Raw genomic sequence first — 25391 nt, 5'->3', positions numbered from 1 at the left:
TCGAACCCATGACCTCTGCATTGGCAGGCGGATTCTTAACCACTGCGCCACCTAGGAAGTCCAATCCAATAGCATTTTGACAGTTAAACTTGTTAATGCTTGGTAGCACTTTTTGACCAGTAGTGAGTGGTGATTACCTTCAATAAAACAAAACTAGTTGCTCTAATAAACCAAAACATTCAATCATTTACATCTTTAATTATAATTTTAAAATCCTGGATCCCAAGAAGTCTTGGCTAGAACTTCTTTTTCTTCATAACAAACAATATCATCTCCCACTTTAAATTCTATCTTTTCTTCATCCAAACTGAGACCACAATCCATTCCAGTTTTGATGACTGAAATATCATCTTTATGGTGTTTCAGTGAGATTATTGACCCTTAAAAAAGAAAGAAACTTAAGGTTCATATATTCAAATAAGTACCCAATAAGTGCTGCTATAGTTGGTAAAAGGAAAATTACACTGAAGCACTTACAGATTTTACAATCCTATCAAACAATGGGACTAAATAAATACCAGGGAAACCAAAGAAGAATGAAGTTTGCTATAAACAAGATGTGATTTGTAGTGAAAAGTACTAAATCTCCCTTTTCAAAGGTAACACTATAGGGGAAGGGGTTGTACTCAGGACTTGAATGAGTTGAACCAGGATAAAGACATTGCAGGTGCAGGGTGGTTAAGAAAGGATAGAAATATGTATAATGATGTGAATCAAGTGTAGGAGACATGGATGGAAAAGTAGTTTGGGACCTAGTTTTAGAACCTTAGAAAGTCAGATTGGGGGACTAACAATCCTGGGGGAGTCCAGATACATGGGACTGGAGGCCAGATACATGAGTTAGCAAGAAGTGGCCTGAACTAGGATTATGGGAGTGAAAGACCTCAGTTACCCGCGATCATCAGGTTTTGGTGACTGGATATGATACAGAAACGGTTTTATGTTGCTTACCCTTCCAAATAACATGTCCATTACGGATTAATTTAAATTTTTTTTGCTTTTCTAACTGCCCCTTTTGGACTCTGCAGCCAGCCACAGGAACTTTTTTCTTCCCTTCTGTTATAGAGAAGGTAGCTAGTATAGAAGCCTCACCTTTAGGAAGAAGAGAACATTAAGTATACAGAAAATAAAAATTCTGAGAAATACGTAATTTCTGACATTCTGCAGAGCAAGAATTAAAGGTGAGAAAAATTACAAACTCATGCAAAGAAGTCCTGATTTTCTCTGACTCAACGAACTATTTTCCTGGCCAATAGTAGATATAAAAACATGGAAATCCTTGGATATTCTTGGAAAAGAAAATCAACAAAAATACATGTGCTTACCAAAAGAATGAATGAAAAAAAAAATGCAATGTTTACTTTCTTGGCCGAATAAAATGCAACAGAAGATGGTAACAGTTGATAGGATTTGTATAATTCCTGTCTGCTCCATGAAAACCTAGTTTTCAGTTGTCCCTCAATATGTCAATATTTTCTCAAATGGATCATCCGTTGTTGCCTGATTTATTTTTAATCTCACCACTGGTAATTTACATACATTTAAGAGTACTAATCCTGTGATTCAGCTTAATTTTTTTTACTGACTGAAATTTAAAACAATCTCCAATAATGACATGGTATCACACACTATAATGTACCAATTTTCTAGGGTTAGTGGTTGGTGCTCACTCCTAGAAACCCTCATATGACTCCAAGTTTTCCACATTGTTCATAGCAGAAGAACATACAAATCTCTGTATGATCATGTTTAGTAGGTCAAAAAAGCCTAAAATAAATCAGTATTGTGGACCAAAAATGCAAATACTGAGTCTCATCATGAGGAAAAAGACAAATCCAAATTACATTCAACAAGGTCACTGGCCTGTCAAGATCAAAGGGAAAAATTATCCACACTCCAGTTATATTACTATAAATTCTACAGCCAGAGTGTGGATAATTTTTGACTTACCCTCACACATTCATAGTCAACAATGAATAACATTTGAACATGGACTGTGAATTAGATAAAAGTATTAATGTTCAATTTCCTGAGTTTGATACTTGTTCTGTGGTTTTGTAAGAGAACATCCTTGTTAGGAAATGCAAATATTTAGGGGCAAATGAACACAATATTTCAAATTTACTATCAAATGGCCCAGAAGAAAAAATCAAGTGTGTGTGTGTGTGTGTGTGTGTGTGTGTGTAGGAAGGGGGAGGACTAAAGCAAATAGGGCAAAAATGTAAACAACGGGTGAACTGGGAGTTCCTTATACTTTTCCAGTAATTTTTCTGGAAATATAAAACTATCATCAAAATTAAAAGTTAACCAAAAAATCTGGATGTGAGGAGGAAAAGTAACAGATAAAATGCTTCAGTCCATCTTAAATAAATTTAGCCTTTAATCTGGCCAAGGGATATGTTAAAAATGTATTTTTAAAATGTTTAATACTGAGGGACTTCCCTGGTCCATCCTGCAATGCAGGTTCGATCCCTGGTCAGGGAACTAAGATATCACATGCCGCAGGGCAACTAAGCCCACATGTCTCAACTAAAGAGCCGTGTGCTGCAAACTACACAGCCCACGTGCCCTGGAGTCCACGTGCCCTGGAGCCCACGAGCCCTGGAGCCCACGCACCACAGCTAGAGAAGGGAAAACGCGCATGCCACAACCAGAGAGAAGCCTGCGTGCTGCAACTAAGACCCGACGCAGCCAAAAATAAAAATAAATAAAATTTTTTGTAAAAAATGTTTAATATTTAAATGTAAACTTCCTTCTCATGGTAGATTTCTCTGCCAGCTGCAGGACAAAATCAATAGCTCCTTCCACAACACTGTTAATAATCTTTATGTCTCCCATCCCAGTCTATTCTGTATTACAATTAGTTGTTTATGTCTAACTAAGATGACAAGTTCTTATTGCCTTATTTGCCTTTTTATCCTCACAGCCAAAGCACACCACCTTGCAGAGGCAGGTGTTTATAATTCATGTGAAGTTATACTGAATCCTTATCTATAACAGTCATTTTTTCTAGAACACAGGATATGCGTTGGAACAGTGAACATGTTTAACCAGTGAAATATACTTCCCTTAAGTTTAAACTTTGCTTTCTAGTGTTATTTACAGCAGGTTAGATATGAATGTTTAAAAATTACATTCAGTGAATACTCACCTATTGTGTGCTCTTCCACAACACAGGGCAATCTGCTGCTCAGTTCCTCCTGCAAATCTTCAATAAGACGGTAAATGATTTTGTGAAGTTTAATTTTTACTCCTTTTTTTGCAGCCGACTGCTGGATAACACTGCCTGCATTCACATTGAAGCCATATATAACACCTGGCAAGCATAAATACAATAAAGTAGCACAAATATTGCATCAGTTTGTCTTCCAAGCAAAAACTCAAATCTAAATTTTCTGCTTCTGTGTAGATTAAAAGCAAGCAAGCAATAATTTAATTTTATTTAAATTAATAAAAGGATTTTATAAGTTCCACTGTGACTTGTTAAACAAGAAAGATTTATGATTTTTTATCCAATCATTTAAGAAACATTATTTTAAGTGCCCATAATGTGCAAGGCAATATGCCAAATGAAGCTTTAATTTTTACACCAGAGAAATAAGAAAAAAAATGATTAGAACTGAAATATTATTACATTATTTTAATAACAATTCTGTTATTAATTATAATCTTATAGTCTACAACTTCTGTGGTCTGCTCTTAAGTATACAGCTAGCCAAAAGGTGTTCAAAAATACAGATGACCCTTGAGCAATGCAGGCGTTAGGGGCGCTGATCCTCCATGTAACTGAAAATCCGAGTGTAATTTATGGTTGGCCCTCCATATAAGTGTGGTTCCTCCACATCCAAGGAATCCACCAACCTGGGATCTTGTAGTACTGTAACATTTACTATTGAAAAAGTCCATGTATAAGTTGACCTGCAGTTCAAACCCATGTTGTTCAAGTGTCAACTGTAGTTATTTAACTGGTAGAGTTCAAGAGTTATTTAACAAATGGAAGAAGTTGCGTGGAGCTGATCATTTTACCAAAGAACAAATAATGTATTTAATTGCAAATACCTTGGGGGTGGGGGAAGCAAAAGCAAAACACTCTCACCTTAAACAAGTAAAAAAAATTGCAAACGGCTTAATCAGGAGAAAAACAGAACCACGTTGGAAGTCTTACCATTTAAGAAATCATTCAATACACCACACTATCTAGAGTAATAGTGTAGTCAGTGCCCATAAAATACTTTGAAATAACCAGCAATACTGAAAACATCTTTTCAGTACTAGAGGTAACACCTAATTCTAATAAAGTTAGGTCAGGAAGTACCTCCTTCCTAAATGATTCATTAATTGCTCAATAATGTTGGTGCTTTGCCTAGATGTCAAACCTAGTTGAAGTGACAGTCATGCAGTCATGAGTCCCCTTTTAGTCTATCATAAGTTTGACTCATAAACAGTCCTCTTGTCTTTGAGGCATTTAAAGCTAAAAAGAGCTTTGGATCTAAGAAAAATATAATTTGTAAAATTATAAGTGAACCACAATAGGCAGCCAAAAGTAACAGATGAAGGACAGCACTGAGTAAGCCGACTGCAGATTTAGGAGCATTCAAAAGTCTAAATGAAAGAGAGACAGAACCAAGTTTGCGTTTGGTGGGGAACTGGGAGGGATGAGGGGGCAGTAATGGTACATTGGAAAAAACAATCAAAAAACCCTACTGGTGCTTGAAATTGTTCCCCAAGGTTTCAGTACAATGACAGCAACAGTGCAGCTGCAGCTGCAATACTGTACATCCCGTTTGCCCTTAATCACTAGCTGAGGCTGGACTGCAACAGGAAGTGGAACGCTGATGGGGGTAAATGTCAGGTGTGACTAGCCCAGCAACAAAAGACAGAAGCAAATGGTTCAGAGTGTGTTCTAGGGAACATAGTTAAACAGGAAATGGAATCCTTACCATGAAATGTTTCAGCAAGGTTAACATCATTTTCACTAATATCACCCACACCAAAATGTATTAATTCTAGTTCACACTCATGTGAAGCATCATAGGTATCCATAATGTCCAAAATGGTCTCAACAGAACCATCAACATCACCTAAATGCAGCAGAAGTTTAAAATTACTGGTGTTAGGAATTAACAGACACAAAAATGACAGTAATCTATTTAAAGCAATAACAGGAATGGCATTTACCATGAAATCCACTTTTATTTAGGCTTAATATTATAAATATCTACTTAACTGAATAAAGTATAATGAAGCACATGTACATTTACAACAAAATCCACAAGAAATATGTTTACTAAGGAAATCTTCCCTAGTGAGGGGTGGGCAAAAAGGTTGAAGGGGGTCAAAAGGCACAAACTTCCAGTTAAAAAATAAATGTCATGGGCATATACATACTATTATATGTAAAACAGAGAACTAATGAGAACCTACTGTATAGCAGAGGGAACTTGACTCAATGCTCTTTGGTGACCTAAATGGGAAGGAAACCTAAAAAAGAGTGTATATATGTATACGTATGACTGATTGATTTTGCTATACAGCAAGAAACTAACACAACATTGTAAAGCAATTATACTCCAATAAAATTTTTAAAAATATATAAATAAATAAATGCCATGGGGATGTAATATACAGTGAGAGTAGCACTGACATATACACACTACCATGTGTAAAACAGATAGCTAGTGGGAAGCTGCTGTATAACACAGGGAGATCAGCTCAGCGCTTTGCGACACCTAGAGGGGTGGGATGGGGATGGTGGGAGGGAGGCTCAAGAGGGAGGGGATATATGTATACATATAGCTGATTCACTTTGTTGTACAGCAGAAACTAACACAATATTGTAAAGCGATTATAATCTAATAAAGATGAAAATAATAATACTGCATTGCATATTAGAAAACTGCTAAGAGAGTAAATCTTTTTTTTTTTTTTTTATATTTATTTAGTTAGTTATTTGGTTACGCTGGGTCTTAGTTGTAGCTGGCAGGCTCCTTAGTTGCAGCATGTGGGCTCCTTAGTTGCAGCATGCAAACTCTTAGCTGTGGCACGCATGTGGGATCTAGTTCACGGACCAGGGATCGAACCCGGGCCCCCTGCATTGGGAGTGTGGAGTCTTAACCACTGCGCCACCAGGGAAGTCCCGAGAGTAAATCTTAAAAGTGCTCATCACAAGAAAAAAATTTTATAACTATATATGGTGACAGATGTGAAACAGACTTATTATGGTGATCATTTCACCATATATGCAAATATTGAATCATTATGATACTAATATAATGTTACATGTCAATTACATCTCAATTTTTAAAAACTCCCCCAAATATACTGAAATCATTTCGGCTTAAATTTAATGGTCCAAATTAATTGTGAGAATGACAAAATACACATATTCCTAAAATGACTGTAAAGTAAAATCTTTTAAAAGTCACCTTTAATAATTATAGGAAGTACATTTGAATCTCTTTCTTCTTTTTCTTTTGGCTTTAAGGGTTGCTGCTGTTTCTTTTCTTTGTACTTTATAAATACTCTCTCCTTCCAGTGCAAAGTGCCATACTTCTCGCGGGCTTTCTGATGTGCTTCTTGGTGTTCCTTTCGCTTTTCTTCTATTAACTTCAGATCTTCTTTATTTTTCTCCTGTTCTTGCTCATACTTCCTCCAATCAACAACTTCACGTGCCCTTGACTTTTTAGGGAAAAAAAATGGGAATTATTTAACGAAAAAGAAATTACTAACTGCTGGTTTTTTCCTCCACTATGAAATCAGCTTAACTCATATATGAAACCACTAATTTTAAAGTTTTAAGAAACTTATAAAACCTTAATATGAAGGCTTTGTGTAAATCTGATATTATTTAAACATCTTAACTCAAAGTTTTAAAAATTCTACAGCCAAACTCTAAAATGATATCACTGGCCCCTTCACAGCCCCTTATAGTACGGAATTATTTATTAACATTAATATACTTCTTTGGTATAACATTATATACTGATATTTTAAATCATTATATCATATCTACTGTATAGGAATTAAGCTTGATATACCTCAGATTCTACTTCAAGAATTTCATCTCCTGCAGAAGGGAGGTCTCTCCAGCCTATAATTCCCACTGGCATGCTGGGACAGGCCTCATTGATTGTCTTGCCATTTTCATCAAACATTAAGCGTACTTTTGCCCAACTCTTTCCAGCAACCAGAATGGAGCCTTTTCTCAAAGTTCCTCTTTGAATTATTGCTGTAGTAACAGGACTAATATGAAAATAAGAGTATATATTCTTAATGCCATAATCAGGATGTCACAGCACTTCCTCAAGTAAAGATATCTTTATGAGATTAAAAAATATATAATATGAACACACAGAGTTAATTCTATCGCTTTTCAACTTCTCAAGCAGCTGTTTATACTATAAAAACATTTCTTCGTAATTGCAACCTAAACGTCCATCAATGGAAGAATGGATAAAGAATATGCAGTATATACACACAACCTTAAAAAAGAACAAAATCCTGTCACATGCTAGAACATAGATGAACCTCCTGGATGAACATTATGCTAAGTGAAATAAGCCAGTCAAAAAGGACAATATTGTGACTTCCTTGCTGGTCCAGTAAAGAATCTGCCTTCCAATGCAGGGGACATGGGTTCAATCCTTGGTTGGGGAACTGAGAATCTAAATGCCAAGAGGCAACTAAGCCCATGTGCCACAACTACTGAGCTCACACGCCTCAACTAGAGAGCCTGCATGCCACAAACTACAGAGCTCACACACTCTGGAACCTGCATGCCATAACTACAGAGCCTACACGCCCCAGAGCCTGCATGCCACAACTAGAGAAGAGAAAACCCGCATGCCACAACTAGAGAGAAAACCGTGTGCCACATGAAGATCCCACGTAAGCCAAAAGATCTGATGCAGCCAAAAATAAAAAAATAAATCTTAAAAAAAATTATATGATTCCACTAATACAAAGTATCTAAAGTAGTCAAAATTATAGAAACAACTACTAAAAGGTAGTTGCCAAAGTCTGGGGGGAGGAAAGAGGGGAAATTAGTGCTTCATGGGTATAGAGTTTGTTTTGCAAGATGAAAAAGTTCTAGATATCTGTTGCACAACAATATGAATATACTTAATACTACTAACTGTATGTTTTAAAATGGTTAGGATGGTAAATTTAATATTATGCACCTTTTGCCACAATTAAAAAAAAACACAAAAAGCAATTCTTATAAGGTTATGGTAGCGAAGGGTGCAGATAGCTGAGTATTCTGACACAATCCTAATCCCCTTTCCATAACTAATTTGTTAAGCAGTGAAAAGACCTCTTTTGCTTAATAGGAAGGGAAATTAAAGAAAACACTATTCCAACAATCTTACTATATACTAATGGGCAAGAACATAAAGAATTTAGAAACTCTAAATGCAACAATTGCTATTTTATTCCAATTTATGCTATTCTATAAGGGTTTACCAATTTAGTTAAGTCAGTGGGGAAAAACAAAACAAATCAAACTGAACTACTAAGTCACCTAATTATGACTACTAAATGCATACACATAGTTGCTATGGGCTACTGATAACTGCAGGCTTGTGTTCTGTGCGCCAGTGCAATAAAATACTTTTAAAAACAAATGCTTTGAAAATACTGTTCATGGACTGACAATAACATGCAATAAACATAATATATTATTATATAATCAGGTTCACAAAAACAACAGAATAAAATTATTAAAAGCAAGCATTTTAACAGACCTACCCTCTTCCTTTGTCTGTGAAAGATTCTATTACTGTTCCTTCAACTGCACCAGTAGGGTCTGCTTTCAATTCTAACATTTCTGCAAGAGCAATTGTTGCCTCTGCCAAAGCCATCATATTATCGCCCTTTAATAACAAAAAAAAAGTTGATATACATTAATAAACATTATTTGTAAATGTAAATACCAGGGTCAGAAAGCCAAATAATCCTCAACAGTTATACTCTTCTCTTTAAGCATTAAAAAGATGAATTACCCTATTAGAAGGAAGGAAAGAAGGAAGGAAGGAAGGAAGGGAGAGAGGAAAGGAAGGAAGGAAAGAAGAAAGAGAAAAGCAAGAAAATCTGACCCAGGGACAGATCTTGCAAGGAACAGTGGCTATATATTTTTTTAAGGAGAGCTACCAGTGCTTGTTAATACCCTTTTATAAACACATGCTTCTTTCACCCTCTCTCCTCCATCTGTCTCTACAATTGTGTTTTCTTCCTCTTTCTTTACAATGCTACTTTACATTTGAAGTTCTATCCAATTGAACAAGATTTCACTGATTTCATTTGATCCACTCAAGAATCATGTAAAATAATTAAATCAAACACTACTCACTCATATTAAATAAATAAGGAGAAAAAGCACTGACTAGACAAAAGATATATGGTATACTCTGTAACTACCCAGCTGTGCAACCTTGGAAAATCACTTCACCTCCCTGGATTGCCTTTCCTCAACTGTAAAATGAAGGAGCTGGATTAGATGATTCTTTCACCTTTAATGATCTATGTTTACTATGCTTTCTAAGGCTTCAAGATCATGCAGCTGATTAACTGGTGACAGAACTGCAACCAATGGGCAAGGGATTTTTCCATTCTCCAAATCAGCTAAGAGATTGCTCACAGTTGTTACAAAGTATAAAACAGCAGAGACAACTGTGACAAAACTGACTAAACACTTTGCTTACCCATCTACTTATTCCTAGTACTTATTCCAATTTACAAAATGCTGCTCTGAAAAGCAGAGCTGGGGTTGTTTCTTTGCATGAAGAGTCCTCTATTCTCCCCTGGAAAAGAAGGACTCATCTTATTTCCCTGCCACTCTCTTACCTCCATTCCACAGGAATCATCTCTGCCATGCCTCCAAATTTGCCTAAGCAGCTCTACATCTATCTATCTATTCATCTGATGGTATTTGGGCAGAAAAAGTGATCATGTCTTCAAATGTTCTAACCTTGGCATCTGGTTTTCAGAACATAGTAACAATCAAGGTATAGCAGAAAGATAACAAAATAAGGTGGCATTTTATTGAGTTTCAGGGAAAAGGGTATAGTTTTACTAATAACAGAGGCATAACTTCTAATCATCTTGGAGGTAACAAATTAAGGAAAAGTAAAGATAAAACGAGACTTAATTGGAAGAAGGTGGCCAAATAAAGTACAATTTCTTCAGTGAAGGATCACAAGGAAAAAAGCCCATTTTATGAGTAAACCATGGAATATGGTAAGAATGGACAAAAAAAGAAACTGGTATTTAGCAGCAACCTGGATAGGACAAGAGAATTGAAAAATGCTGTCACAAAGCAGGTACTGAGTTTCCTTGGTGTTTTTTCATCCAGAAAATAATTGGTAATTTAAAAGAAAATGGAATTCATCATAAATAACATTATAAAACTTATAGCAATTTAATTCATAGAAACATTGAGTCAATCAATAACAAACTGAACACAAATGTTTCAAAACTGTATTGGTAAAAAGTTTTATTTGTTTAAATCTCTCTTAAATGCCCTAAGACATATTCTATAGTTTTTCACTGTAAAAACAAGCACTTTTTATTACCAACTGAATTTCTTTTCTGCTTAAAATCTTTAGCCTACTATTATCCTATCCCCACATCATTCTCTACTTACTCTCCTCATTCCAAGTATCTCATAGTAAGAAGGGCGTAGGTTTAAACCCAATCCCCTTGGACTGACCTTTCTGAGCCTAATTTTTAATCTGCCAAACTAGGATAATGATACCAGTTTTGCCTAGAACTCAGAGAATTTTTAAATTATGTGTGTCATAATGCAGCACTCTCATGTGAACACACTGTCTCTGAGGTGCGTGCACTTACTGTGAGCGCAGAGATATGCACTGCTTGAACGTCGCCTCCATAATCCTCACATACCACATCATAAGCTAGCAGTTCTTTTTTCACTTTCTCAGGATCAGCCTCAGCTTTGTCACATTTGTTTATGGCAAGGACAATAGGAACTGAAAGAGACGGATTTAAGAAGAGTGCAAGTGACAACACTGCAATTCCATGTGTTCACAATGAAAGACGCCAACGTTTTCTGGCTTTCTCCTGACTCGGTGGATGTATTTATCTAACAAAAGACTCACTTTAGACCCACTTACTCTGCTTTACACACATGAAGGATTCCAGATGAGATGTCAAAACTGCAATTATAAGATTCTGAATTAAGAACAGACAATTATGATGATTAAAACAAAAACAAAACACACAACAGTATTTAGGGTAGGGAAAGGCCTATCCTTAAATCTGAAAGCACGATCGGCAACTACTTAATCTCCAGAAGAAAAATCAAGAGAAGATTCTAATTCAATTCTAATACCATTAGATCATTTGCCTCTTCTTTACAGAAGCTATTAACTTGCTGTTAAAACCCAACATATCACCCTGGGGTGAAACTAAGTATCATTATTGTAAACTTTCTTTTAGAATTTATAGTAACTCTTTCTTCACACACACTTAGCTCAGTGATTGACACACAGCAGATGCTCAACAAATGTTTACTTAATGAATGAACCAAACAATCTTATGATCTATTTGCCATTACTAAACATATCCTCTCATTAGAGAACTCACACAAAATTCTAGAAGAGAATTCTCTGATTGCGTTTCACCAACTCTGCAATTTTCTCAGGTATCAAAGGCATAGAAATTGAAAACAGACACAAAAGAGCTATGCAATCCATAATAACCTATTTTTATTATGAAAAGGTACATTACATATCAATGAGTTGGAACTTAACAAGGCACCATGAGAACAGGTATCGAAAGCATGACATAAGGAATTCTATCTCGACCAACTGCTTTGTTCCGGGGTCCCTGACAGATTTATCACTCATATTTTTGTTATATTCCCTAGGGTCATTATGAATATAGCCCATTCCACAAAGGCAGTTTTGAGGAATTAAAGAGTAAAGAGAGGAACTAGAAGCTAGAAGACTGGATTGCAAATGCAGACATGTTGCTAATTAACTCTAACTGGGGGAAATTCCTGCCCACCCTCTAGATCTTAGTTTTCATTTTATGAGATTTAAAAATAAAAAAAATGGACTAGATCAATGATTGTCAACCCTTTTTTTTTTTTTTTTTTTTGGCCAACAAACCTAGGGAAATATGACGCATTCCATCAGGTACATTTTCTCAAGACAACAGTTATTTTCTCAGTGGGTGTAGGGTCATATCAGAATAAGAATAAATGGACTTCCTAGGCAGCGCAGTGGTTAAGAATCCTCCTGCCAATGCAGGGGACATGGGTTCGAGCCCTGCTCTGGGAAGATTCCACATGCCATGGAGCAACTAAGCCCATGCGTCACAACTATTGAGCCTGTGCTCTAGCGCCTGTGAACCACAACTACTGAGCCCATGCGCTGCAGCTATTGAAGCCCACGTGTCTAGGGCCCGTGCTCCACAACAAGAGAAGCCACTACAATGAGCAGCCTGCACACCACAATGAAGAGGAGCCCCTGCTCGCAGCAACTAGAGAAAGCCTGTGTGCAGCAATGAAGACCCAACATAGCCAATAAATAAATTAAATAAATAAATTTATAAAAAAAGAAAAAAGAATAAGAATAAATGTACAAAGTATGTGTGTGGTGTTTATCACTGCAATGTTTTTTTTTTTGGTTGCACCACGCAGCTTGCAGGATCTTAGTTCCCCAACCAGGGATTGAACCTGTACCCTCAGCAGTGAAAGCTCGGAGTCCTAACCACCAGACTGCCAGGGAATTCCCTATTATTACAATTTTTAAATGGAGAAATAAGGGAGAAGATAGCCAAAAGCTTTGATTTTATACCTTTCATCAAATAAGAATTTATTTAAAGCAGATGAGGGAAAAGTCTCTTTTTTAGAGAAGAATTCCAGATAATAAATGAATAAGGAATAACAATTAGAATATCACCACTTTGCAACTCCTAATAAATTTAGGTGATGGAAACATAGGGGTTCATAATTCTAGGCTTACTTTTATAGCTGTTTTAAGTTTCCATGATAAAATGTTTTTTTAGAAAGTCATTTGAGACTATTAAATTGTCACACCATGCCAAGTAAATAAACAGTAGAAGAAGGACTATACTTGTGGTCACAAGTCCCAAGTTGAATTCTGCTGCACTCTTCTTAGTTAATGTCTTTGAGAAAACAATTCAACTTTGTGTGAGCTTTAACTGTAAAACAGGTATAATAATACAGGAGTTGCCAGGAAAATTAAATGAGTGACATGTAAAAACAATGGTTCTATATAGTACATCCTTAAAAAAAAAAAAGGCAATTCCTTCCTGATACATGTAAGTCAGCCACACAGTACCTTGAACATCTTTGGCATGCTGAATGGATTCTACAGTTTGTTTCATCACTCCATCATCTGCAGCTACAACCAATATGATAATGTCAGTAACCTGAGCACCTCTGGCTCTCATTGCTGAGAAAGCAGCGTGTCCTGGAGTATCAAGAAACGTTATCTTTTCCCCAGAAGGCAGAGAGACTGTGGAAACAGAAATCCAAGAATACTAAGGACTCAAATATATACTTCCTTAATACAAAGCAATATACATGATCTTATCAACACAATCAATAAGTCTTCAAAATAACTTCATTCTTTCTGTTAATCTTAATCAGAACAGATCATCATTCCACAATGAAAAGTGATAACATACCAATGAGACCTTTAGGGTTTTCTTTTTGTGTAATAATTTCAAATTAAAACTCTTCCTATTTCTAGACTATAACTACTTTCATAAATGTACCAACTGAAATGTATTCTGGAGAAAAAAACAGACAAATAGTTGTATAGTCAGCCACTGCTGCATTAGCAAAAACGAGCTGTACAACTGCCTTGAGCAACAAAGGCAATTCAGTTCACAGTTAGAAGCTCAGGATTTGAGTCCAACAGCCTTGCGTTTAAATCCTAGCTTGGCCACTTTACTAGCTGTGTACTTTGAGCAAGTAACTTAACCTAAACAAGCCTTAGTTTCATATGTATGTATGAATATTAATACCTACCTCATGATGTTGTTGTGAAGATAAAAAAGATAAAGCATATAAAGTGCTCAGAACAGTGCTGGGCACATGCTAGGTGTCTAGCAAATGACAGCTGTTATTCAATTATGAGTGGTAACATTATCACAACCTAGCACTGAAGAATCTTAGGCTCATTGACCCAAACTAAGAATGGGCTAGAATAAAAGAAGTATAATTTTCTTCCTATACAATGTACAAAATATCCTTTATTAACCACCTGCTCTACATTTCATCAAACCAATGGCTTTAAGCTTCAGCCTTCCTTTTACTTTAAATTTGTATATTTCATACTACGACACCTGGTTTGTGAAAATAATATGTGGGGTTCCCAAGCACATTGTAAGGTGATTTGTGTTCATACCAAGAAAGGCACCAATGTGCTGAGTGATGCCTCCAGCTTCCATTGCTGCCACTTGAGTTTTTCGCAGTTTGTCAAGTAATGTCGTTTTCCCGTGATCAACATGGCCCATTATAGTAACAACTGGGGACCTTGGGATTAATAAAGCTGGATCTGCCTGGGGCCTACAATTAACAGCAAAGGAGTTTCATTTCTTAAATATCAGAAACACTTTACAACCAGTGAATTGATTTGCAGTTACCTCTATGAACTACCATTAACAATAAAACCCAACATTCAGCTTTAATTAGACTTAACTATTTTCTTCTTCTATACATACAATGACATGACAAAATATTATGACTGCTCACCTACTGTTGACATCTTCCTAACAATGAGCAGAACTGAATAAAATTTTAAAATTCAGGATCAATATACATACTCAGCAAACTAAGAAAAATAACTCTTACAGTTTTACAATAACCTAAATATACTTTTTGATGCTTCAAGCACTTTAAATAAAAGTTAAACCTATACTCACACATCATTTTAATTGCAAAAGAAATTTCAAGGTGAATCTTTCCATTAAAAAATGTGACTAAAACAATGTGATTTCCTTCCCCCAATTTACACAGTGAAGTTTTACCTTTTCACAGCATCTTTATTTTCTCTGACTTTGTCCTGTTTTAATTTGCTCCATTTTAACTTCATCCCTAACTTCTTTATCACTTCTTTGACCCAGACTTCATCTAAATGTGAGTGTGCTTCCAGCGAATCTACGTCAATAGCAGTGTTCATTAAAGATTCATATACACAATCTAGGTAAAACAAGACAAAACCTTTTAGGATCATGAATTAAACATTCAAGAAAGTGACCTCTATTCATAAACATCTATATCAACAATACACTCAATGAGTGGAATAACCATATAAGCCATCTGTTTCTCTAACGTTAACAAGTCACAAAAAAGTTGAAAAGAAAATAATCTTTAAAATATGATGCATTTATAGTACATTAACTGATATTTCTGCATATTCATAAATATTTGACTATTTACCATGTACTTTATGAACCACCTGAGTGATTCATAAAACATTAAACTGCATGTTGATTCTCATTTTTCAAGGTAGTTATAGTCTATAAACTCACTGGGAACAGTGAATTTGCAAATACTGAGTCATTGCTCTGAGGGGAATACAGGGTTGTGTTCCTTCAGCCTCTGGTCACAACATTTTCATCAGCTAGTCATATCTTGTTTTAAGTGTTTCTGTTCAAAGACACCTTACTCTACTAAGGTGAATCAAAAATTATCTGCACTCTGGCTGTAGAATTTATTTTAATTAACTTTTAGAAAAGACAAATACATCATTTTTGGACATAATCACCTTGCTTTTCAATACACTTTGTCCATCTGTCAACAAGCTTTCATATTCCCTCATTAAAAAAGCTTTAGGCTGAGCTGTGAGCCACAAATGCACCACTGTCTTCACTTCTTCATGAGAAGTGAATCTGACTCCTTCTTGATGGCTAACACTTGTGCAACCTTCCTTGAATTTCTCTATCCATTCATACACGCTTCTTCGTGACAAAACACTTTCTCCATACTGTGCACAAAGTCTTTGATAAATAATGGCACCAGGTACACCCTCAGACAACAAAAAATGCAAATCACAAGTGGGGCATCCATTTTTGCTCGCATCAGTTACAAATGAACTGATGTAACACGTTCACACCTTCATAGCAGTGACTGGGGAGACAGTAGCCTTGAACAGAAAGCACGGATAAGACAGTGCGGCCAACAGAAGTTTTAATATAACCGGAGAGCGGATAATTTTCGACTCACTCTCATATACATGTTGTTGATTCATTAACGTTACACTCATGGTGATCAGCACTCAGTAAAGCTTATCTAACACCTGTATTTTCTCTGTAAGACACATTACAGCATTCTTGTGGTTAGTAACACTAAACAACACTTCAGCACCATGCTGAGGGGCCATTTAAACAGCAAAATCACCAACAAAAAGCACAGAAATGCGAAAAATATGGCACTGAACCACAGAAATGACCCTTGTTTACAGTATGAGAGGAGAGAAGGCAGAGTGTGGCGCTGTTTGAACCTCAGCTAGTAATGTGTGATCAGGTCAGGCAACTCAAATTTTTCACCTCTCTGTGCATGTCCAGGAATGACTACAAAGGTGTTTCAAGTATCAATTTTAGGGCTACAAATACATTTTAGGGAATTTCCCAATAAAGAATCCCCAAATAATAAGGGCTGACTGTATTTACATATGTATATACATATATATATGCACACACACACATGCAATATCACAGAATACATGCACACGTTATGTCTCTAAGATGTCCAAAAAGTTATGAAATATATGAAAAATAATTACTTGTTATTTTCATTTTATTTAATGTGCTTTAATTTCAGCCATATTTTCCTGTGGGTAATAAATAAATTTATCACTGGTGATAACAAAATAAGTAGTTTTATGCTTCTAGAATTTCAGTCACCCTATAAACATATATTTTGAGAGACAGATATAAAAGAAAGGCATCTTCAAACAAGCAGAACATTACACTAAAAGAACTTCCTATTCAGTAGTGTGCTGGTAAATGTTTACTCACAGACATAATAAAATAAATAAAATAAAATAAATAAAATAAAATAAAATAGAAAGTCCCTAATTTATAGCATTTCCCAAATTCCATGGTACAAGTACTCCCCACCTCATTTGACTTCAAACCACCAACATGAAGTCACTGAACAGAGATGGAGAGAGATGAGCAGCAGCACACCATTAAATAGTATTTCTACCATACAGGTACAATAAACGTAAATAATCTCAAGATCATAGATCAATAGTAAAGTGCAGTAAATAATTAACAAGTGAAAATTTTAATTACCTCCATTTATGATTTAATTTTTTAAATGGTTGTGTTTAACCACCAGCTCACATAATCCTTTACAATTTAGCAACAGGCTCACAAACTGGTGCAAACCAGCCTCAGCACCTCACTGATCCTACTCCATAATAATGCCAAGAAATCCTTTCCTGTGTATCTCCCTACCACATCTTTTCTAAGAAAACACATTCTAAATTAGGAGTATGGGATTAATATATACACACTACTATATATAAAATAGATAATCAACAAGGACCTACTGTATAGCACAGGGAACTCTACTCAATACTCTGTAATGGCCTATACGGGAAAAGAATCTGAAAAAGAATGGATATATGCACATGTATAACTGAATTACACCTGAAACTAACACAACATTGTAAGTCAACTATATTCCAATATAAATGTTAAATTTTAAAAAATGAAAAAAAAAAAGATACAACATAAATTTTCTACATGGATATGCTCTTGGAGAACAATAAAACGCTTTCTAAACATAAAAATTATGAGTACAATTCTGTTTCTAATAATGCTAAAAATCCCTAATAATCCAGTAACTATAGTTTTCCAATATGTTATCCTAAATTTTGAGAGGTAGCTTATACACAGGGATAATCTTTTTCCCTCTACATTAAATGCATATAGTATTAACATATTATTTTATCTTTATCCAAGACTTAGTTACATGTAGAAAAGTGTCCAAAGAGGAGCATTTCAACCAGAAATTTTTTTTTTTTTTTTTTTTGCCATGCTGCACCACTTGCAGGGTTTTAGTTCCCTGACCAGGGATCTAACCCACACCCTTGGCACTGAAAGCTCAAAGTTCTAACCACTGGACTACCAGGGAACTCCCACATCAAGTTATTTTAACTGACCTGGAGCAGGGGGGTTAGGACATACGTACACTGCTAACACAGTAGTTAAAAATATTCACCATATGAAAACTATCTTAAATTCAAAGTATTCATGGATTAAATGATATAATAATCATTGCTGTCACCAGCTTATGCAAACATTATGCTTATCATTCCATTCTTTCTGCTTTCACATATATGTGAAAAATGCCAATAATAAAAAGTTCTAAAAATCAAGTCTCTTATCAATATCATTTATAAAATCATATCAATACAGTTTTCCTTGGAAAAATTCTGAATGATATGGCCATATCCATTTGTTCTCTTAAAGTTTTCTAGTCATAAAATGATTATATAATTCAACTGCAAAGTTAAAAAAACACAAGACAGAGTGCTAATCTTCTCACAGTGTGGGCAGAAGTGGGCGGACGTACACTGTCATGCAAGATCACAATGCCCTTGGATAGCACTCCTCTGTGTTTAATCCGAAGTTTAGGCTTCAGCTCTGCCCACGCTGTCAATACTCTGCAAAAACTTCCTTTTGAGGTGTTAAAGCATCCTCCCTAGGGTCCTGATCTTCCTCCTCAGACTTTCACCTGTTTGGTCCCCTGAAAGTAGTCCTAAGAGGAAAAAGATTCACTTCTGATGAAGTAAAGACAGCGGTGCATTCGTGGCTAGTGGCTCAGCCTAAAACATTTTTTAATGAGGGAATCCAAAAGCTTGTTGACAGATGGACAAAGTGTACTGAAAAGCAAGGAGATTATCTCAAAAAGTGATGTATTTGTCTTTTCTAAAAGTTAATTAAAATAAATTCTAAAGCCAGAGTGTGGATAATTTTGACTCACCCATATATACATATATATGTGGTATTTACTCTACACCAAGCACTGTTCAAGACTCTGAACAATGGCATTGAACAAAACAGACACAAATGTGCATGAACATTTTCAGTAAATGGAGATTCACTACTTCGGGAAATAGCCCATTCCATTTCTGTAGTATTATACCTTATTGTAGAGTGTCGGATTGACATCCAATATGATATACATACACAGAACAGTTTAATTGTCCTTGCATCATGTATGCCTTCAAGCGAGTTAAAAGCATGGGACGGGTGTACTCCTGTCTACATATGGCAGGATGTAGACTGGAGAGTAGGTTTAGCAACCATGGGAGAAAGATGAGAGGTAGATTCTTGACAAATCTGTTTCAAGAAGCTGTGTCACAGCTTTTTTGCCTACGCAGAATGACTTGCTTGTGTTCAAGAGCACCAATGGGGACTTCCCTCATGGCACAGTGGTTAAGACGCCTCACTCCCAATGCAGGAGGCTCGGGTTCGATCTGCAACTAAGGAACCTGTTGGCTGCAACAAAGGCGCATGCTTGCCACAACTAAGGAACACGACTGCTGCAACTAAGACCCGGTGCAACCAAATAAATAAATAATATTATTTTTAAAAAAAAAGATTGCCAGTGAATTACATTCAACTTTTGTATCCAAAAAAGACTGATACATCATTTTGGCACTCTTAAGAGAAAAATTAACAGCTTGCTACGTCACTGACCCTATCATTTTGCTGGGATTTTAGCTTTCATGAAATGTACCTTTTTTCTACAGCCAGAGTGCGGATAATTTTTGACTCACCCTTGTATATAAGTCCCTTATATAAAATGGCATAGTATTTGCATATAACCTACACACGTCCACCTGATATACTTTAAATCATCTTTAGACTACTTACTATAATTAATACAATGTAATCCTGTGTAAATAGTCGTGGGCGCATGGCAAATTCAAGTTTTGCTTTCTGAAACTTTCTGGATTTTTTTTTTGAAGATTGATTGATTGATTTGTGGCTGCACTGGGTCTTCATTGCTGTGCACAAGCTTTCTCTAGTTGTGGTGAGCAGGGGCTACTCTTTGTTGTGGTGCGCAGGCTTCTTATTGCAGCAGCTTCCCTTTTTGCGGAGCACAGGCTCTAGAGTGCAGGCTCAGTAGTTGTGGTGCACGGGCTTAGTTGCTCCGCGGCATGTGGGATCTTCCCAGACCAGGGACTGAACCCATGCCCCATACATTGGCAGGTGGATTCTTAACCACTGTACCACCAGGGAAGTCCCTGGATTTTTTTTTTTTTTTTAATATTTCTGATCTGCAGTCAGTGGAATCCATGGATGCAGAACCCATGGATACAGAGGGCCAAATGCAAATCAATGGTGCAATGAAGGAATAAAAAATAACAATGATGCTATACATTTCTAATAAAAATAGTGTTATTAAAAGCTGTAGTTATTACTACAAATATACAGATATTGTCAAAATGAGTACAAAAAGGAAATTAGAGAATTACAGGACTTATTCTAATATCCCACAAGATTTCTGAGAAAGAAAGGTTAGTTCAAATTAAAAAAATCTTTTCCACTTTCATTAAAAGCAAAATCTTAAGAGAACCATATTTGGCAAAGCGCCAAGAAACTAATTAGGATTTGTCACCTCAAGTGGAAAACACTGAAATTATCTAACATCTTTTTAAACCACCAGTCTAATTTTCATCCTTGAATGTCTTAGTCTCACTGCAAATAAAATACCAGGTATTCCATGTTTCCATATTTTTCCTTATAAAATTATCTGGCTCACCTATGTCTTTTTCCACTGCTCTGGCCAGCTCCTCAACAGTCATTCCAATCCATACCTCCACTTCCTTTTTAGATTTTGTTGAAGATAACTGAGATTTCTGTGACCTTTTTTCCTATTAAATATTCAGAATGCATAAAGAAGGAAGAAAAAACTTTGAGATTCATTCTGGAATATCTACCACAGTCATGGCTCCTGTTTCTGCCAACACTCCCATAAGTTGCTAAACCTTAGATTAAAATTTAAAATCCCGCATCCTTAATTCACTGTTATATACTGATATAAGTAATCAAATTCACCAACACTACTAAACAACTAACTAGAACCTCCCTTCCTTACAAAGATTTATCACGAAGTTTTATTGCCTGGGGTATAGCATCAAGGCATAAAGATTTCATAAATAACAAAATGGATTTCTGCTCATGGCTCTAGGCGCTTTCATCTCAGACCAAATAACAGAGAAACAGAAATCTATAACTACCTTCTTTGTCATCAGAGGCCTATGTTGAGACAGAGTAGCCCTGCTGAGCACAGCTGTTTGCCAGGGCCAGGCGTACAGCTGAGCCGTCTGCACTGGATAAGCAGATGAAAACACGTGCCTCCACTGTGCCAACATTCTTCTTTGACACAGGCTGTGCAGCTGCCTACAAATAGTGTGAAATCGTAGCAAGTTCTCCAACTTCAGCATCTTCTGGTTCATGTTTCTCCTAGGAAGAAAGTTTTAAAATACTATTTCGGTTAATATTGAAGTCAAGTTAGCAAATATTAATTGGATATCTACTACACGCAAAACACTGTGCTAGAGTTACAACAATGAGTAAAACTGGGTTCCTGCCTCTTCCGGTAAGCAGCCTGACATGACCTCAAAAAATGGTTCACTATTCACTTGACCCAGAAAACCCCACAATATCATGCAAGTCAAGAGGTTCAAATCTTCGTGTTCACTTTTCGTGAAACTGCCCAGGCCATTAAAGGTATGCATATACGAAAAGCTACCACGTATCTGATGGATGTCACTTTAAAGAATCAATGTGTGCCATTCTGCCACTACAATGGTGGAGTTGATAGGTGTGCTTATGCCAAACAATGGGGCTGGACGCAGGGTCAGTGGCCCAAAAAGAGTGCTGAATTTTTACTGCACATGCTCAACAATGCAGAGAGTAATGCTGAACTTCAGGGCTTAGATGTAGATCCGCTGGTCATTGAGCACATTCAGGTGAACAAAGCCCCCAAGATGCGGCGAAGGACGTACAGAGCTCATGGTCAGATCAACCCATACATGAGCTCTCCCTGCAACATTGAGATGATCCTTACTGAAAAAGAACAGATTGTTCCCAAACCAGAAGAGGAGGCTGCACAGAAGAAAAAGATATCCCAAAAGAAATTAAAGAAACAAAAACCTATGGCCCAGGAATAAATGCCACAAAAATAAATGAAAATGTAAAAGCAAACAAAAAAACAAAACAAAAAAAACTGGGTTTGCGCCCTGAAAGAGCTCACAGTCCAGTCAGAGATGGGATTCCACACTAAGTACTCTCCAGATATTAACTATTACTATTGTTAATGTTCCCACCATAATAACACTGAAATACAATAACAAACTTATAAAGGTTTCTTTCTTCCCCCCGAAACATCAACTAACCAAACCACAACTAGAGTGATTTTTTTTAAATGTAAATTTGAACTCATCAACTCTGCTAAACATCCTTTTGGGGGGATGGAAGGAGATTATCCCTAGTTTAATGTACAACTTCAAAACATGCTGTATAAGGACTTACTATCTGCCCTCTGTTAATCTCACTCCATCTCTTACACTCTTATAGTTCCCTCACTCCTGCCACCCAAATTTGTTATTCTGTCACATCTGTAATCTCCGATGGCTGTCTTCTAATGTTTGAATCTTTGCATATGTTCCCTCTACTGTGAATTGTCTTTCAACCCTAACATTTTCCCCTCTTCCCAATCCCCCCAAAAAAGATGCTTTAGAGTGAGAAGGCACCCAATAAATATCTACTGAGTAATGCCAATAATTACCTATTGAATAATGCCAATAAATACATATTGAATAATGCCTTTTGAATATTACTCCTGGGATGAAAGGTGAGTTTATTGAGAGAAAACCACAACAGAACTCAACAGTATAGCTCAGAACTCAGTAGGATAGTCATTTCCTCCTTGAGTCCTCTATTTCTTCTGATCACAAGACTGCATTTATACAGTCTTGAGTTTAATGGAAGGAGCAACTAAAATAACGTAAGAAGTGCAAGTTTTCTCCTCAGCAAACATTTCATGAGCACCATCTTCCAGGTACTGCAGTTTAGGTTGTTGATTCAAAGTTTAATAAGCAAGAGTCCCTTCCTTTGGAATTCACTGTCTTTAAAATGTTCCCATATAATGATACATAAACACCTCAAGAATGGCACATTTAAAAAATCTTATTTAGGTACATTTCCCTGAACTAAGAAGTAAAGAGTGCTCAGGAAGCACAGAAATCCTTAGGGGAAAAAAATTTTTTTAATGAGTCTAAAACCAGATTTAACAAGGACACAGATTAATGGAATGGGAGGAAAGGTCCTCTCTGGAGATGAACCAAAACACCGATATGTCACTGACGCAGGAATTCGAAAAACACATCCGAGGTCAATAAACCAAATATCAAAACTAGAAAGAACCTTACTTGCTACTTATTCCAAGCCCCTCATTTTACAGAAAAGGAAAATGGAGTCCAGAGAGGTCAAAAAGCCTTCTCCAATGTCATACCGCTAGTTAATGATAGTCAGGACTAGAACCCTGGCTCTCTGACTCCCAATTCGGTGTTCTTTCGCTGCTGGTATATTCTTATCATGGAACCTGAAAAAGGATACTGGAAATAATGTACTTGCGTCGGTGGAAACGTCTCAATGAGAAACAGTTGGAAGTCTTGGGAGTTATCTGAAAGGTAAAAAGAAGTCATTGCAATGACGGATCTAGGGTGGCTTCGCCTGGAAACCAAGCCCAAAAAGCCTTGGGTACAGGGGAGCCCGGGGTGTGGGGGGCACCTGCCGCGGCGCGCGGGGAGAGGAAGCAGCCGGCCGCTTCTGGTTGGATAATGCTTTCGTTATGCCTAAAGCAGGATCACGCGTGGATTAAGTGCATTATGGAAAGGCTGTCGCATGCGCAATGTTTATCATCTGTGCCGCTGACACCTTAAGCCAAACAATACACGCCTCCCGGGACGACCGGCTGAGACCCCACTCACTTAGATCCTACGTAAGGCCCGGGGCGTCGGAATTCTCAGACCGGCTGCAGATCACCTTCCGGACCCGGGAGGACTGTCAGTCAGCTAGTCCATTTCTGAAACGGTCCTCCTCGGGCTTCCGGTGCCGCCGGAAGCGGTTCTACCCGGAATTCAGAAGTCCGACTTCTGAACAGCAGCTATTGCTGCTGGTACACTCGGGGGTGTGTCTCCGCTGGAAGCGGCGCGTCGGTAATCGCTTCTGCAAATCCCTTCCCTTTCTAGGAAGTAAATGGCTGATACTCTGGGGCTGTGAGCGGCCTCGATGTGTACACTCAAGGGAAAGCTAAATGGGAAAATGTGGGAGAAATGCTAAGTCCTTAAAAGACATACTAACAAGAAGAAGATGCAAGGGAACGTGGCGATAGAATCAGTTAGTTCTGGGCGAGGAGAGCTTTCTCTTTCAAAAGTCACCTCGTCTGGGTGGCATTTGCAGTAATAAAGCTAGAGTGGGTTCCAATCCCAGCTCATCCCCAGTTGTGTCGACTTGGGAATGTTATGTGAACTTTTTGTGCCTCGGTTTTGCAATATGGTAATAAGAGTAGTTGCTTAATACAACAGCAGTAGCTGTAAGGTTTATAAAGCAGCTGGTTCATAATAAGCGTTTGCTGTTCAGATTATTAGCCTCCTCCCAGAGCATTTCCACACCTTCCTTGATTGGACATTGTCTTTTGGCCTGTCTGCTTGACCACAACCAGTATTCTTAAGAGTCTAAGTATTGTTTTATCTCTGTCCTTGAGGTCTAACACTACCCTAGGTTAATGATGTGGTAGGTATAGGAGAGTTTCTTAGTCAAAAGTGTGGAGCCCTATGGGAAAGACACATAGCAAAAGAAGCCCCTGGACTGAGTCCAATAGCAGCTGTCAGCAAGGGCTCTCTTGACCTTGGCCGAACAGCCCCCCTCCCCACCCCCAAGACCTTGGCTAAATAGAGTAACCCCCCACCCCCATCTCCTTACTAGGTAAAGTATCCAACATTTAGCAACCTGACCAATCACCTAATGACACCCTTTGCCTTGTGGCATACTGACCAATCAGTCAATGCCATTTTCCCAGCAGGAATTTTCTTTGTCTTGAGGGTATAAGAATTGGCTACAAGCCCACAAAAGGGTCGGCTCTCCCTGGTCCACCAGGAAGTCGTCCCGTTGTCTTTACAGTGTCCCTTGTCTCTAATAAACTTTATCTTCCTTACATTCTGCCTTGTGTCTGGAAATTCTTTTCCAACCCGTGCTCAAGCCTTAACAAAAAGCATACTTAACTGTTATCTGGTCTCCTAACTCACGCCCCCTACCCTTTTTTATGTTTGTCTCCTCAGCGCCACCCCAAAGATGTGTAATCA

General features: G+C 37.2%; 1 protein-coding gene and 1 pseudogene across 7 annotated transcripts; one reads left to right on the top strand and one right to left on the bottom strand.

Annotated features, from left to right (window-relative positions):
- Positions 1–160: 160 nt before the first annotated feature.
- MTIF2 (mitochondrial translational initiation factor 2) lies at positions 161–24125 on the bottom strand. Of its 7 annotated transcripts, none has more exons than XM_057741829.1 (15): positions 24018–24125; positions 23457–23710; positions 21261–21486; positions 20783–20894; positions 15025–15196; positions 14403–14563; positions 13329–13505; positions 10849–10988; positions 8749–8873; positions 7038–7242; positions 6426–6678; positions 4941–5081; positions 3152–3316; positions 952–1092; positions 161–380 (listed from the first exon to the last, which is right to left on the bottom strand). In XM_057741829.1, the coding sequence occupies exons 3-15, from the start codon at positions 21477–21479 to the stop codon at positions 208–210; spliced, it is 2184 nt and encodes a 727-aa protein (XP_057597812.1). In that variant the 5' UTR covers positions 21480–21486; positions 23457–23710; positions 24018–24125; the 3' UTR covers positions 161–207. The 7 variants fall into 7 exon arrangements, with proteins under 7 accessions (XP_057597812.1, XP_057597810.1, XP_057597814.1 ...); XM_057741827.1 differs by having other exon boundaries at positions 23540–23710; XM_057741831.1 differs by having other exon boundaries at positions 23658–23710.
- On the top strand, positions 21650–22309 carry LOC130856867 (60S ribosomal protein L17-like; annotated as a pseudogene).
- Positions 24126–25391: the final 1266 nt, after the last annotated feature.

Source organism: Hippopotamus amphibius, chromosome 7, assembly GCF_030028045.1.
Source record: "Hippopotamus amphibius kiboko isolate mHipAmp2 chromosome 7, mHipAmp2.hap2, whole genome shotgun sequence".
Lineage (NCBI taxonomy): Eukaryota > Metazoa > Chordata > Mammalia > Artiodactyla > Hippopotamidae > Hippopotamus > Hippopotamus amphibius.
This window is presented reverse-complemented; position numbering and strand designations above follow the sequence as displayed.

Bases quoted from the DNA above. Each gene is read 5' to 3' on its own strand.
- MTIF2 (XM_057741829.1), bottom strand. From the start codon at position 21,479: ATGAACCAGAAGATGCTGAAGTTGGAGAACTTGCTACGATTTCACACT. The intron at 14,564-15,024 runs GTAAAACTTCAC...TGTTAATTGTAG, and splicing joins AATAAAGATGCTGTGAAAAG to GCCCCAGGCAGATCCAGCTT. The intron at 13,506-14,402 runs GTATGAACACAA...CTGTTTCCACAG, and splicing joins GCACATTGGTGCCTTTCTTG to TCTCTCTGCCTTCTGGGGAA.